At 37.7% G+C, this 13686-nt stretch overlaps 1 protein-coding gene across 1 annotated transcript in view; it reads right to left on the minus strand.

Annotated features, from left to right (window-relative positions):
- Positions 1-583: 583 nt before the first annotated feature.
- The window catches only part of CUL4A (cullin 4A), a 43219-nt gene continuing 30116 nt past the window's right edge, over positions 584-13686 (minus strand). The window contains exons 15-20 of the mRNA XM_068418802.1: positions 12925-13032; positions 11585-11698; positions 10296-10401; positions 3493-3665; positions 2480-2632; positions 584-2182 (exon numbers count right to left, since the gene is read on the minus strand). Of these exons, the coding sequence (XP_068274903.1) occupies positions 2087-2182; positions 2480-2632; positions 3493-3665; positions 10296-10401; positions 11585-11698; positions 12925-13032 (750 nt within the window). The 3' untranslated portion in view covers positions 584-2086. The remainder of the gene's footprint in view (positions 2183-2479; positions 2633-3492; positions 3666-10295; positions 10402-11584; positions 11699-12924; positions 13033-13686) is intronic.

Raw genomic sequence — 13686 nt, forward strand, 5'->3', positions numbered from 1 at the left:
CAGAACTGACTAGAAAAACCCTCTGCAGCAGAGCTGCTTGAGGTTATTTGGGGGTGATGATACAGTAGGGAACCAAAGTCACACATCACAGAAGGACAGGCTTCATTATTTCCACTGCTTGTGGAACAGCTCATTTTTAATTGCTACACCAGAGTAATTTGGCCAAAGAGTTCTAGTCTATGGCAATTAAGAAAAACTGCACATCTCAGCACTTTTAATCAATTAACATGGCTTCGTAAGGCAGAACCATTTCAATCATCTTCAGAATAACACCACTGCTTTTAATCTATTGTTTAAAACCGTTGAACCATGAAGCTGGGGTTCAGAAAGGGAAGGCATTAGAGAGTCACTGCTTGGTTTCAGTTACTGCATACCACTGCCAGCTTTCTGTGTGGATAAAGCCTTTGGCTGTTACATTTCTGTGAGGCACGTGCTCCTTTTTGTTTTAAAGGTGTAGTAAGATGGCTCTGATCAGCTTCCATATGCATAGAAAGTGAATTACAAGGTGAATGTATAATTAACACTAAAGAACAAACTACACAAACTGAAGTGCCACATTCTCACAAAGGCTAAGAAATTAATATTTAATATGCATCAAAGATTTTATTTGCATTAACTGAAGATTCAAATATTAAAATAAGTCTACATTAAATTACAATATTAAATATGTTTTAAATACAATAAACTAAACGTGTTTAGTTTCTAAACACAACGGGAACAAAAATAATTAAGAATGCAATACAATTAATGACCAGAGGACAGAATAAGGACTTTAATATGTAAATCCATGAGATGTCAACTCTTAGCAACGTTTAAGAAGAGGTGGTGGCCTTTTAATTGATGCACAAAACCCACGTTACATAAACTTAGCACGGTATCTCTCAAGAAAATATTGCTCAGTTAAATTCTCATTTATGCCATGATCAAAACTCCTTTGGTAGCTCTTTTTCAGAATGAAACACACCAGTATGCAAATCTGGAAAATAAACAGTCTTGTAAGTATTACCACAAAAGGTGTCTTCCTTATAGTTACAATTATCTAACAGTTCTACAGTGTCTTTCATTCTTTAATTCAAATCAACTTACATATGTACAATATGTAACAAAGTACTCACAAAATCCTTAGTCTTTCAAGACAAAAAACTACGCTTTCACAATATTGAGACCATAAAAGTCTTTTTAAAAAAAGGTTTTGTTTTTTTAAAGTGGAGCACGCTGTACAGTACGTTCCGTGTATGTTATTTTTCAAGGCAAAACTAAATGTTACGGCAATTACATAAACTGATATACACCGGTTGCCCTAAAATGAGGTAGGGCCTCGTGGACTCAGATCTAAACTTTGCCACCCAAGCCAGCAGAAGTAGTAATAAAATAATCCATATCTTAGCTAAATAATCCAACAACTCACTACACACATGAACACGGTTGTCCTCTTGGCACTTCAAGGATCTCACTTCAAAACCTGATTTATCCAAACCAGACTGAAGTTTATAATCATTAGAAAGAAACTTAACTGAACACAAGTTTAAGGGTTTTCATGGTACATAATTTCAAAAATTCAGTGTATTTCAACAACACTGCTTGTACATAAGTGTTCATCAATTAAGGGTTTTTAAAAAGTTACCCAAGTTGTCACTGTAGCTAAAGAATGCAGCATATAGGGTCTTCATGGATGCAGTTAGGAACACATAAATGAAGAAACCAGACTTGCATCCATCACAGAAGTATTTCTCACACACGTAATTTTACCTTTCCATCCAACTTCAATGACAGTGTTAAACAAAACTGTGAAACTAAATTCTGAAGAACCCAAAAGAACAAGAGAGTAATTAAAAGAAATAAAAACATGACGTTAAAAATTTGTAAGGGGTCTTGACAAGGACGATAAAATAACATGTTGTTTTGCTTCTCCTCCACAGCAGCGCATGCAGCTGGTTGAATAATATACATCAGCCTGATATCTGCTAAAAGGAAAGTCTGGAACAGCATAGGTATTTGGTGTCCTGAAGACATATGTGAATGATCTGGGGTTTTATTTTTTGGGTTTGTTTTTCTATTTTTTTAAAGTAAAAGTACTTCCTCTCCATTATGCAACATAGTGGTACTGATTGGGGTTGTCTTTGTCTCTCTCCATATAGTCTCTGTCAATGAGAGATTCAATCCTCTTTTTCAAGTCTCCAGGCTACAAGAAAAGATGAGATTAGTAAAACAGTTAGCAATATAAATGCAAATATATTTTATTTTAAGAAATAGGTCTGCTAACAGCTACATAAGAAAATGTGCCATAGTAAATATCTAAATATAATTTCCTACTGATACTCTGTCTCATTTCTGTTCACACACTCATTTTAATACCTTAATCTTTGGATTTGATTCAAAGATATTTCACATTTCTTACTCTTATGGACAAGCTGAATTGAAAAATATATTACGTATTTTTAGATAATCCTAGGATAGTTTGAAAAACAACATCAGTTACCTTTACGGGAAATTTCAGTTGATTATACAATTCAGAAACAAGGAGATTATGACCAAGAGTCTTTCTCATCTTCATTATTCGTACAATAGCAGCGTCAATCTGATACTGCCTGTCTTGAAATACTCTTTCAGTTGTGCTGACCTGTTCCTCGACCTAAAGAACAATACGACACCACAAATCATATCACCTTTTATTGCTATTTTTTTAATTATATTTCTGTAGTTAACCTTTCCAATGAGATGAAACTCATATATTCTTGATCATCTTTGAGACAGATGCATGCACTACTGCATGCAAAGAACTACGTGATTCTGAAGTGATTCTGAAGCAAGCCAAAGGTAAAATTAAGGATAATGTAAAGAAAAAAATAACATATATTTTATTTTAAATATATTTGATAAATTAAACTAAATCTTAAAAACTCACTTCAGATTTTGAGAGAACACATAACAGTTTGACAGCTCAAATACAGTAGTCTATCAAACTGCTCAACTCCAATTTGACTTTTAGGGATTTTAATATGCAAAGGCAAAAAGGAAACAACTCAATGTTGGTTAAAACATGTCACCTTGAGTCAAGAACTGGGACTGAAGTACAACAAAGACATCCACTGCAAAAACAGGGACAACACTGACTTTAATAACTCTTTTACCACTAAATAAAGAAGTGACATGGTGACATTTGATTGATGAGTTCAATATAGTACCAACACTTCAGCCATACCACGAAAACTTCTAAGATGGACTGAAACATCTACAAGATCGTATCAGTTTAATATATAAGCATTTGAATTTGCAAGCACAGGAAGGAACCTAAGTTGTTTCCATTTCAGTGAGTTTTAAAATCTTTATTGCCTCTGCGAGTTATCCTGACCACCAAAAAAATTAAATATCTGTTTCCTTTCTCCATACGCAAAAACTACGAGAGGAAATGCAGAGATTCTGTCTCTCCATGTGGGACATGTGGATAAACAGTTAACATGAACAGAATGAATGCAAAAAATAAATACATACTGTTTCTTTCATTTGGATTTGGTTGATCTTTATTCTAAACAATTTATGCTTGAAATCACCATTGAAGATGAATTTATCTCCATCTTCTACATCCTTGCCCTTTGGATTTTTTATCAATACTCGTGCTTTTCCACAAGCTAAAGACTGCAAGGTTCTCCTTAATTCACTGTCCTCTGTGAAGAAGTTCAAAGTATGGGAGAAAGCAGAAGAAAACATTAACATGAAGAGTTTTATGTGATTAATCTAGAAATACAATTGAGAAGTTACTGTTTTTATGTTAGTACCTCCTTCCAGCTAAGTTCCAATTAGGTAACAACTTACAGCCTTCAAGCTTAGTCTCACATCTTTCAGAGGTAAGTACTGAGAGCACGCACAGAATATTAGGAAGACAGACTCAGGCTCATCTCAGTGAGCTCTCAATCCAAAAGTAGTTTCAGAAAAGATTTCACATTAACATGAGTCTGGTTTTCACAGAATGGTAAGGGTTTTATTGCTTTAGTTTTGTTTGGTAGTAACAGGACTTTAAAGGAAAAAAAAAAAATCAGCTCATTATAAGAAACTCAAGCCACCCATTTTATGATTTCATCACTATTTTTAACACATACCAGAAAATATATAATAAAAAAAAAAAAACAGAAGAGAAGCCTAAATTGATAGGAAGATGTTTTGTGAGAAGGTACAGCTGACAGCTATTGTAACCACAAACTTCCCCCACAAAAGGAAAGTAGAAACAAGTGGGTGAGGAAAATTTTATCAAGTAAGATTTAAAGCTAAAAGCATTTGGACAAGTAGATAAAATAAAGTCTAAAACATTCTAATAATTACGTTGCAAAGTCTTGCATCAAGATTTTGCATTAAAGCAGCCTCTGCAATCTCTAGAATACTTTTATTCACAATATAAAATTATCACCAAATGTGTTGGATCTCCTGAACAGAGTTTTAGTCTAAAAATTATAAGAAAGGTTTTGCGTTCTAGTGCTGAAGTGCAGTGTAGCTGAGTAAAAGATTAACACTATTACTATTTCTAAAATACTTTCTAAAAACTTTCACACAGAGTGACCTTTTCCTTTTTTTTAAACCTCCAGCTGTTCCGTGATCACTAAAAAAAAGTTAAACCACATTGACTGAACAGGCATTTATGATGTTTCACACTTTTTTGGGTGTTTCACCTTCAGTAAATGCAGATTGTTGAGTGGTGGGGTTTTTTTTTCAAACAAAGGATGCTGTTAAAAACACTCGGGATACTTTGGAGCTTTGCTTCTGCCTTGCATGCAAAGTCGCAGGTTACAGTATGCCAAAAAGGGAAGGAATCTTCAATTACCTCTCAATCACTGAAGAAAAAGTAAAAACTACAGCTCCTAGAGGCTTTCCTGATAATGAGAAAGGCAGGTAAAAACATGGAGTGTATTTGGACAACACATCTCAAAGAAGCACGGTTACCGAAGAGAACGTAACCATTCTTTCTCTGAATGACAGTTTATGCATGTGCTAATGGTACTAATGTACCAGGGACAATCTCATCTCTTTAAAGAGACCTGGTGATAATTTATTGAAACAGTGACTGCAAACCACAAGTTCTGACTATGCCAGTTAATGCAGATGAAGACAGTGATATCCTAAAGGGGCAGCTTTAAGGCCTACCACTAATCTTAGGCAGCTAACTCGGTTTCAGTTGAGAACAACTACATTACATGTTACATGGATCGGATCAAAATGTCTGCGTCACCCAACACGGATTCTTTGACTTGGCTAGTAACAAATGGAGAAGCTAAAAGATGCCTCAATTCCTGTACTGTGGGGGTTAGTGAATTCACTATTCACCATCTCTAAGCCATTCATAATTCTACAGACTCTTGTCTTTCCTCCTTTTCACCCCCCTCCAAACTATCATGCCCCAAGTTTAAGAGATGAACTCTCCATCCTCTGCATAGGAACTGTCTGATAATGTCTGTATTTCTTCATCATCTTTGTCCTTATGTAATTCTACTCTACACTTTTAGAGATGGGATAACCTGAAATTTATGAAGTATCCAAACATAAGCACACACAAGGCACGATGATGCTTTCTGCTCTGTTCTCAGTAACTTCCCCAGAAGTTACCAGCACGCTGTTTGCCCTTCTGATCACTGATGAAACTTTCAGTTGATGTTTTCAGGGGACACAATGACTGTACAACTTCATTCTTGAGCAGTCATATCTAACCAAGCCAATCTCTTGACGTGTGGTTAAGGTTATTTCCCCACTACAGACATCCTTACATTAATCAACACTGGATGCAATTTGATCTCCTAATTGTTCAACAATGTGAGAGCCTTTTTAAACTTTTTTAGAAGTTTCAAATTTGACCTTCCTAAAGAATCAGCATCAAATTGTCACATCAGTATTCATCTTCTTCAGATCTTTGATGACTGTGTTGAATAATACCTGGGGATCCCAAACAGGAGCTTCCTTTCACTATGAAACCTGCCCATTCATTTCTACCTGTTGTTTTCTGTCTTTTAATCAATTATTCATCCCTAAGAGGAACTTCCCTCTCAAGCCATGAGAACTTAGTTTATTTTAGAGCTTGCGAGGAGCTCTTATCAAGAACTTTTTAAAACCCAAGTGCACAATTATGATTGTGCATATGCTTTCCGACTCCCTCAAAGAACTTGAAAGGGAAATTATGCATCACATAAATCATGCTAACTCTTCCCTAACACACAGTTATCCATGAGCCTACCAGTTCTAGTTCTTCCCAATACAGACCTGCTATCCTGCAGTAATCTACAGAATTACTCCATGAACTTAAAAAAAAAAAAAAAAAAAACAAACTAAAAAATTAGCATTGCTTTTGTCACTTGCCATTCTTAGCGCACCAAGGTTCACTTAAATTACAAACTAGACAAACTAATTCAGTATTTATATTGGACAGTTCCTGTAAAGCTTCTGGATTAATACTACCAGTTGTTGGTGGTCTAATTTACTGTTATTTACTGACCTATTCTAACCCCTTTACTGACACTTCAACTTGCAATATTTTATTCTGCCCCATGGCAGGGGCGTGGCTGGCTGCACTCTTCTGCAGTAAACACCAATGTGCAAAGACTGGTTAACACCTTGTAATGGGGTCTCAACACAAATGCATGTTAATTAAATAAAAACTGCACAAGGCTTTCACCGCCCCCCAGAACAAGCTGGCACATGTGAACACCAAAGTAAAGGAAGCAGTTAGATGCAATCCTTCAGAGCTGAGAGGTTCAGTTTAGAACTGAAGAACAGTCACCCTGGGTCAGAAGGTCCATCTAGCCCAGCATCCTGTCTCCAGCAGTGGTCACAAGTAGGTGAGCATAGGGCAGCATTTAAGAGCAAAGCTAATACAGCTTCACACTTCCCTGCTCTTCCTCCTCTCCTCATCCTACTGCTCTCTAAGTCCTCAATCACTTAGGGCTCAGGGACTTCCTTAGCCAGAGGTGGTTTCTATGCACTGAGAAACCTTCAGTGCTTTGCTCTTCCCTGAACCTGTCTCCTTGAATTCTGTAAACTTACAGCTTTTATAACATGGTCTTTGGTTTTTGTTTTATGCCCTTTAGCTTTTCTTTTTTTGAGTAAAAAAAAAAATCCCTATTCACCAGTTTCTATTTACCTTTTGGTCTATTTGGTTTAGTCCTAACATTTAGCTGTTTCTTCTAAAAAAGCTGCCACACGTCTTCCATCTTTATTCCCATTCTCTGAACTCTTCTTGGATCTACTGTTATTTTTAGATGATGGAGGAAGAAGTCTGACAAACCCTACAGACTTCCTAAAACATTTTAGTGTGCCAGCAGCTTCACTCCCTTTGGAGTTAGACAGAGCCCATCCTTCTTGTACAGGTTCCCCATTTCAAAGGCTTTCCTACTTCCTAACAAATCTAGACCCTCTTCCATATGTAATTTTTTCAAGCATACATTCCAATTCTGCCTGTCTAGCCCTGCACATGGTGTTCAGAACATTTAGAAGTTGTTTCTATGGCAACCCTAACACACAGGTTTTGCCCTCCAGGATTTCTACCATGTCCTATCTTATTTATATCCATGAGCTAGGATCTCTGGTTCATCCAGGTCGTCTTTGAGTCTGGCCGTCAGCATCTCTGCCCTTAGTGGTCAATTCACCAAGCAGCTGTATCACAAATTCAGCTACTTTTTCTAACTACTGTATGTCTGTTCTTTTCCAACTATCAGAGATACCAGCCTTCAGCAGGGTACCGATGAGGGAAAGTATCATCCAAGTAGCAGGAGGCAGGAAGGACGCAGTGTCAGACCTGTTTCTGAGATAATTTCTGATCATAACAGTTTCCTCTCCTTTAGAAGCAGAGAGATTGCTAGGTGGGAATGGGACCTCTCTAAAGCAGCTCTGAATGCCTTGCATAGGTAGAGCCTGGGAAGAGATTTTGTGTCATCCACTGTCCTGGTTTGGCCTAAACCAGGCCGATTTTCCTTTCAGTGATTTTTCAGTTCCCCTGGCCGTAGGGAACCCTGTGGGCCACGAACTGTCCTCACTACCTGCATTCCTACACTATTTCCCTATAAGGAAGAGAAAGAGAGACGTGGCACTCGTTGCAGTGACATAACATAACATAGGTAGCTCCCAACTATCAATCAAGTCTGGCTAGCTGCCTTAAAAAACAGTCTACTGAAATCCTTTCTATTGTGCTATAATGGAATGGATTTCCATGCAGCAGATTTTATCTGTTGCTGTCAGGCAGCCAGAATGCAAGCTCCGAGGTACAGCAATACAAGATGAGAAAGCAGGATCTGTTTAGTATCTTCATCAACAACACAGCCAGGAGGATGGAGCACACCCTCAGCAGGTTTGCAGACAACACCAGGCTGAGTGGTGCCGTTGACATGCCTGAGGGAAGAGATGCCATCCAGAGGGACCTGGACAAGCTCGAGAAGTGGGCCCATGTAAACCTCATGAGGTTCAACAAGGCCAAGTGCAAGGTCCTGCACCTGGGTCAGGGCAACCCCTGGTATCAGTATAGGCTGGGGGATGAAGAGGATTGAGAACAGCCCTGAGGAGAAGGACTTGGGGATACTGGTTGATGAAAAGCTGGACGTAAGCCGGCAATGTGTGCTCGCAGGCCAACCGTACCCTGGGCTGAATCAAAAGCAGCGTGGCCAGCAAGGTCAAGGGAGGTGATTCTGCCCCTCTACTCTGCGCTGGTGAGACCCCACCTGGAGTAGTGCGTCAAGCTCTGGGGCCCCCAACATAAGAAGGACATGGAGCTGTTGGAGCGAGTCCATAGGAGGGCCACGAAAATCATCAGAGGGATGGAACACCTCTCCTGTGAGAACAGGCTGAGAGAGTTGGGGTTGTTCAGCCTGGAGACCTTATTGTGGCCTTTCAATACTTAAATGGGGTTTATAAAAAAGATGGGGACAGACTTTTTAGTAGGGCCTGTTACGACAGGGCAAGGTAATGGTTTTAAACTAAAAGAGGGTAGATTTAGACTAGATAGAAGACATTTTTTATGATGAGGGTGGTGAAACACTGGAACAGGTTGCCCAGAGAGGTTGTAGATGCCCCATCCCTGGAAACATTCAAGGTCAGGTTGGACGGGGCTCTGAGCAACCTGATCTAGTTGAAGATGTCCCTGCTCACTGCAGCGGGGTTTGGACTAGATGACCTTTAAAGGTCACTTCTAACCCAAACTATTCTATGATTCCATGATCTAGATCAGGCTTGCGTGAACTTATGTTTGTTCTGTAATCATTGTGCTCTGACCTAATGAGCCTCTCCGGACTATCCTGATGCTTATCATTCATACTGGCATGAGTTTTCTTCAACTCCCTTAGCATTGATGGAGTGGATGACTAAGCAACCTGAAGCTTCGAGGCTGAGAAGCTGGAGCACCCGGGCTGCACTGCCTTCTGCAACGCATCATTCTGCCACAGGGATTCTTGATATCCCCATTTTACTGTACTTTAGTAAATATATTCACAATATTTTAATACTTGTGTATGTTTATACACAAATACTTTTTCAGCAGTTGCTGTACTGGGTCGACCTTAAGATTCAACATGTTAAGGGCTACTGGGTATGACCTGCTGATTGATACAGAAGTTCCAGAGAGTAAAGAGATGATAGCATTATCGTTTTTAATGCCAATGGCTTTAACTATTTCAAGCAAGTGTAAAAATTCAAAAGACATCACCCAAGAGCATAAAAACACAGAAGGTAGATACTACAGATGGCTAAAAAGAAAACTCTACTTTTCCCCAGTTTTCTATGTCCTTTCTGCCTTCAAGTTTCAAGTGCAGAGGGAGACAGCTACAAAGTACACACCCTAAAGGACACGGCTCTTCTTAACAAATCAGATCTGCTGTAAATGGGGCACTCCTGCAGCAGTAATGGAAAACGGGTGGGCAAGCTCTCAGTACAGCTCAATTGAAAATACTCTCAGTGACAGCATTCTACAACAGATAATTTTCAAAATATAATATTGAAACTGTAATAGAACAAAAATAACCTGTACATACAACAGCCTTTATCGCCACTTGAATTTTAAGAATTGCAATGATACATTTTGTAAATCTAATAGGTTGTTAGTAGTACCATACGCTACACACCTCTTACTCTTAATTTCCTGAAGCATCTATTTTATCTACACTAGGAAGTACCTGCAGTGTGTTTTCCTCACCTCTTTTCGTGTCTATATACTATTTTAGCTCATAAAGTCTAATGTTCATGGCAACTTTCTTAAAATTAGGCCTTTACATACCAAATCATAATTGGCAATCACTCGATGAATAAACTTAAGAATCAAAAAGTATTCTTCCTACCTACACCCGTGGCCATTTTAATTTCTTCAAAACTGAATTCATCTCCTTCATTAAACATAAGCAACACTAATGTCTGAAAGAGCGATACTTGAAATTCTTTCTTTCCCTAAAAAAAAAAATCAAATAATTATAAGGAATATTCAGAGCATTTTCTATTGTGTCCCCCAAATCTGACAAGTTACAGAAGCTATACATTCTTTTTTCTATTTCTAGAAGAAGAGATGAGCATTTTAGAATGCCGAGCACACAGAATAATCTGCCTGAATGCAGTATCGAGGAAACACGATATTTTTAAAACCTCTTTTTTTGCTTCTCTAACAGTAGCAATGCAGCACACAGCAGAAGCTCATTAGAATGGGCTTGTATTTACTTCACATCATTTACTTCATTTTAGTTACAATATATGAAATTCTGGCTTTGCCACCACCAATAGCAAATCTCTTCGTACTTCACCCAAGTTTCATTTTATAGAGATGAGCAAACCAATACAAAAGAATTCTTGGCATTGGATCAAATATGAAAGAAACAAAAGATAATTTTGGTTTACTATGATACAGAGTGACAGTATTATCAGTAGCAGAATGTTTCCACAAACAGGCAATGAAAAGGAAATAAAAACTCAAACTCTTCAGACAGCTGTAAACACTTCTGTCAATCGACAACTACAGTCCTATCCATCCTACCGTTACAAAATGCCTAAACCTCTAAGTTTCATATTCACAATGAGTTAGTAAAAGAATTCAGGTTTTTTTTGGTCTTTGCTCTGGCTCAATTAAGCTGCATTATTAGCAAGATATTCCATGAGACAAAACAAAACCACATTAAGAAACAATGTGGTTAAGACTTAAATAATTCAACAAGCATTTAAATTTTAACCACAGTCATTACATCACTAACACCCTTCAGTCTCTTTTTGCATCAGTAAAGCATTCTAAAAGTGTCACCAGTATTTCCATTATAGCAACAATTCCATATTAAAAAGATGCTGCATTTTTTTCCCTTTCATTAATTTCCTGCTTTATTGTAACTAACTTTATTTGAATGAGCACAATTCCTATCAAATACAAATGTTACCAAAAGGCATCGCATTGTTGTCTTCCATTAGCTATGTAGTATTTCAGTTTAATTATAAAAAGCCTACTTTCTATATAAAATAACAGTATTGAATTGTGATTGTTTCTCCACAAAACTGTTACTACCTTTATAAAAAAATACAATACATGGCTAGATTCCAAGTAATTGACTTAAATTTTATCCCAACAGGCTAAGCATTAAACAAGCAAACTTACTTCCTTAAATTCCGCCTTTAAGACAGCATGCCCTAAAGTGGTCTGCCACTGAAGCTTTCGACCGCTGTGTTTTCCCAGGTAAAAGGTTTTAAATACCTCTTGAAGCTTTATCATCTGTAAAGTAAAGAGAAAAAAAGTTTATTAGTGTTATACCAGTGCAGTGATGCCAGATGATTTCACACGTAATTTCTTTGGTTCTCCTCAACAATGTCTCATAATAAGTGTTTTTGTGTGAAAACCTAAATCCAAAGAGCAAAATTCTGCTCTCAAGTACACTGGTATTATTCTGCACAAAAAGTATATAGCTTTTAAATCAAATATAGCTTTTAATTTCCACCCCACCCTCTTTTTTTTTTGTCTGTCTGTTTGTTTTAAATAAAACAAACCCCCTATATAAAGGGTTTTAAACCTCAAAAATAAATTCTGTTTTTGTCCTGGACTTTTAATCTGACCAAGAAACCACAGGACAAAAAGCATACATCTCACATCTATACACTGACTCCTACCATCTGCTCCCAAGTTCTTCCTTTAGTTTGTCCTATACAGATTCAAGTCCGATTCCCGTACTTTATACCCTTTTATTTCCAAGTAAGGGGTTTTTACCCCTCCATTTTCATGACGTGTTGCTCAGGTTGGATCCTTCCAAAGTAGTCTGTTACTGAGGAAAAGATGCCACAGGAGCAAGAGCACAAAAGCTCCCACAGCTTCTGAACTGAATGAGAACCTTGCTGCCACCTTTGGCCTCTAAAGTGTTTCCCCTGACGCTGCATTTCAGATCAAGCCAGGTATTGCAGGAAATACGACTCCAAATACATATTTCAACTTAAATCGCTATTGATAGGAGCTTTGCAAAAATCAATTTGGAAGCAATCTTTTTTCAGGCAAATGCCATTTAAAGGCAGGGGCTAGTTTTCTGAGATACATTGCAGGGAACAGAGGAAGGATCTTACAGAAAAAAAGAACAGTGCAGTAACGTAACTATTGGCTAGATCAAAATGCCTAACCAATGTAGTTAAAGATTGACTAAATCAAGGTGAACTGGCCAGTTTTAAACTTTTAAGTGCTTGACTGTAAAATCAGTGTCCTATTTAACATTATTTTTATTAATTTTAGATTATTATTATTAAAAAGATGAAAAAAATTAAGTTAAACAATCACCACAAAAAAGTGGATTTTATCCATTACATTTTATTTTCTGCAATTTTGGAATCTTTAAAATGAGATAAACCTCTTAAATACCTAGCAGAAAAAACATTAAATGAAGGCATTAGTCCGCCCTATGAGAGTGATTATGATTCCACTCCATAAAGTGCGTTTTGAAGGAGAATTCGAATACTAACCTCTGAATTTAAGTGGACTTCCGTAGGTGTATAAGTTGGCCAATACCCCATAGTTAATATATTTACTGTCAGGTCTATATTTCCTGGGTCACTTTGGTTCTGCATATACTAAAATACAAGACACAAAAAATTATTCAAGTATACTGTTTGCATGCTAAATTAGAAAAGATATATACTTAAATTAGAAATTTAAAGTTGGTAGAATAATGAAAAATTTCTACAGGCCACATTCTTGGCTAGACACGCTCTACCAAGATTTTTTCGTTTCATGACTATTGCTCCCATCCCCAGTTTCAAAACACGGCAAGTGGCTGGAAGTAAAAAGAAAAGTACAACATGCCTTGAAGTATCCTAAACCACTGTCTTTACAGGATATTAAGGTCAAAGGAACTTCAATCACCCGCAAATAAAGCAAAAGAAAAACTTTTGATCAGAAGCCAGGGCAAGAACTGCCCTGGATCTTGCCTAAGATCAAAAGGATCCCCTTGGACTTCCACACGTCTGTTAAGACAACACTTTTTCTTATAATTTGAGCATAGCACCAGTCAAGCCAGGCTGCAAAGCCTGGGACAGAAAAGTCACTGGAGTATTTGATTACAGGAGCAGGTGTCCTCGGTCAGATCTCTAGCCCACTATCCGCTCTTCAATAAGGCCCCAAAACAGGCACCCAGGGAGAAGCGCAACAACAGGGCAAGCATATACATTATTTCCTCCAAGCATTCCCTCACTCACTGACAGGTTGGAAGCTTTGGGGCTGAGACA

This window comes from Nyctibius grandis, chromosome 2, assembly GCF_013368605.1.
Source record: "Nyctibius grandis isolate bNycGra1 chromosome 2, bNycGra1.pri, whole genome shotgun sequence".
Classification (NCBI taxonomy): domain Eukaryota; kingdom Metazoa; phylum Chordata; class Aves; order Nyctibiiformes; family Nyctibiidae; genus Nyctibius; species Nyctibius grandis.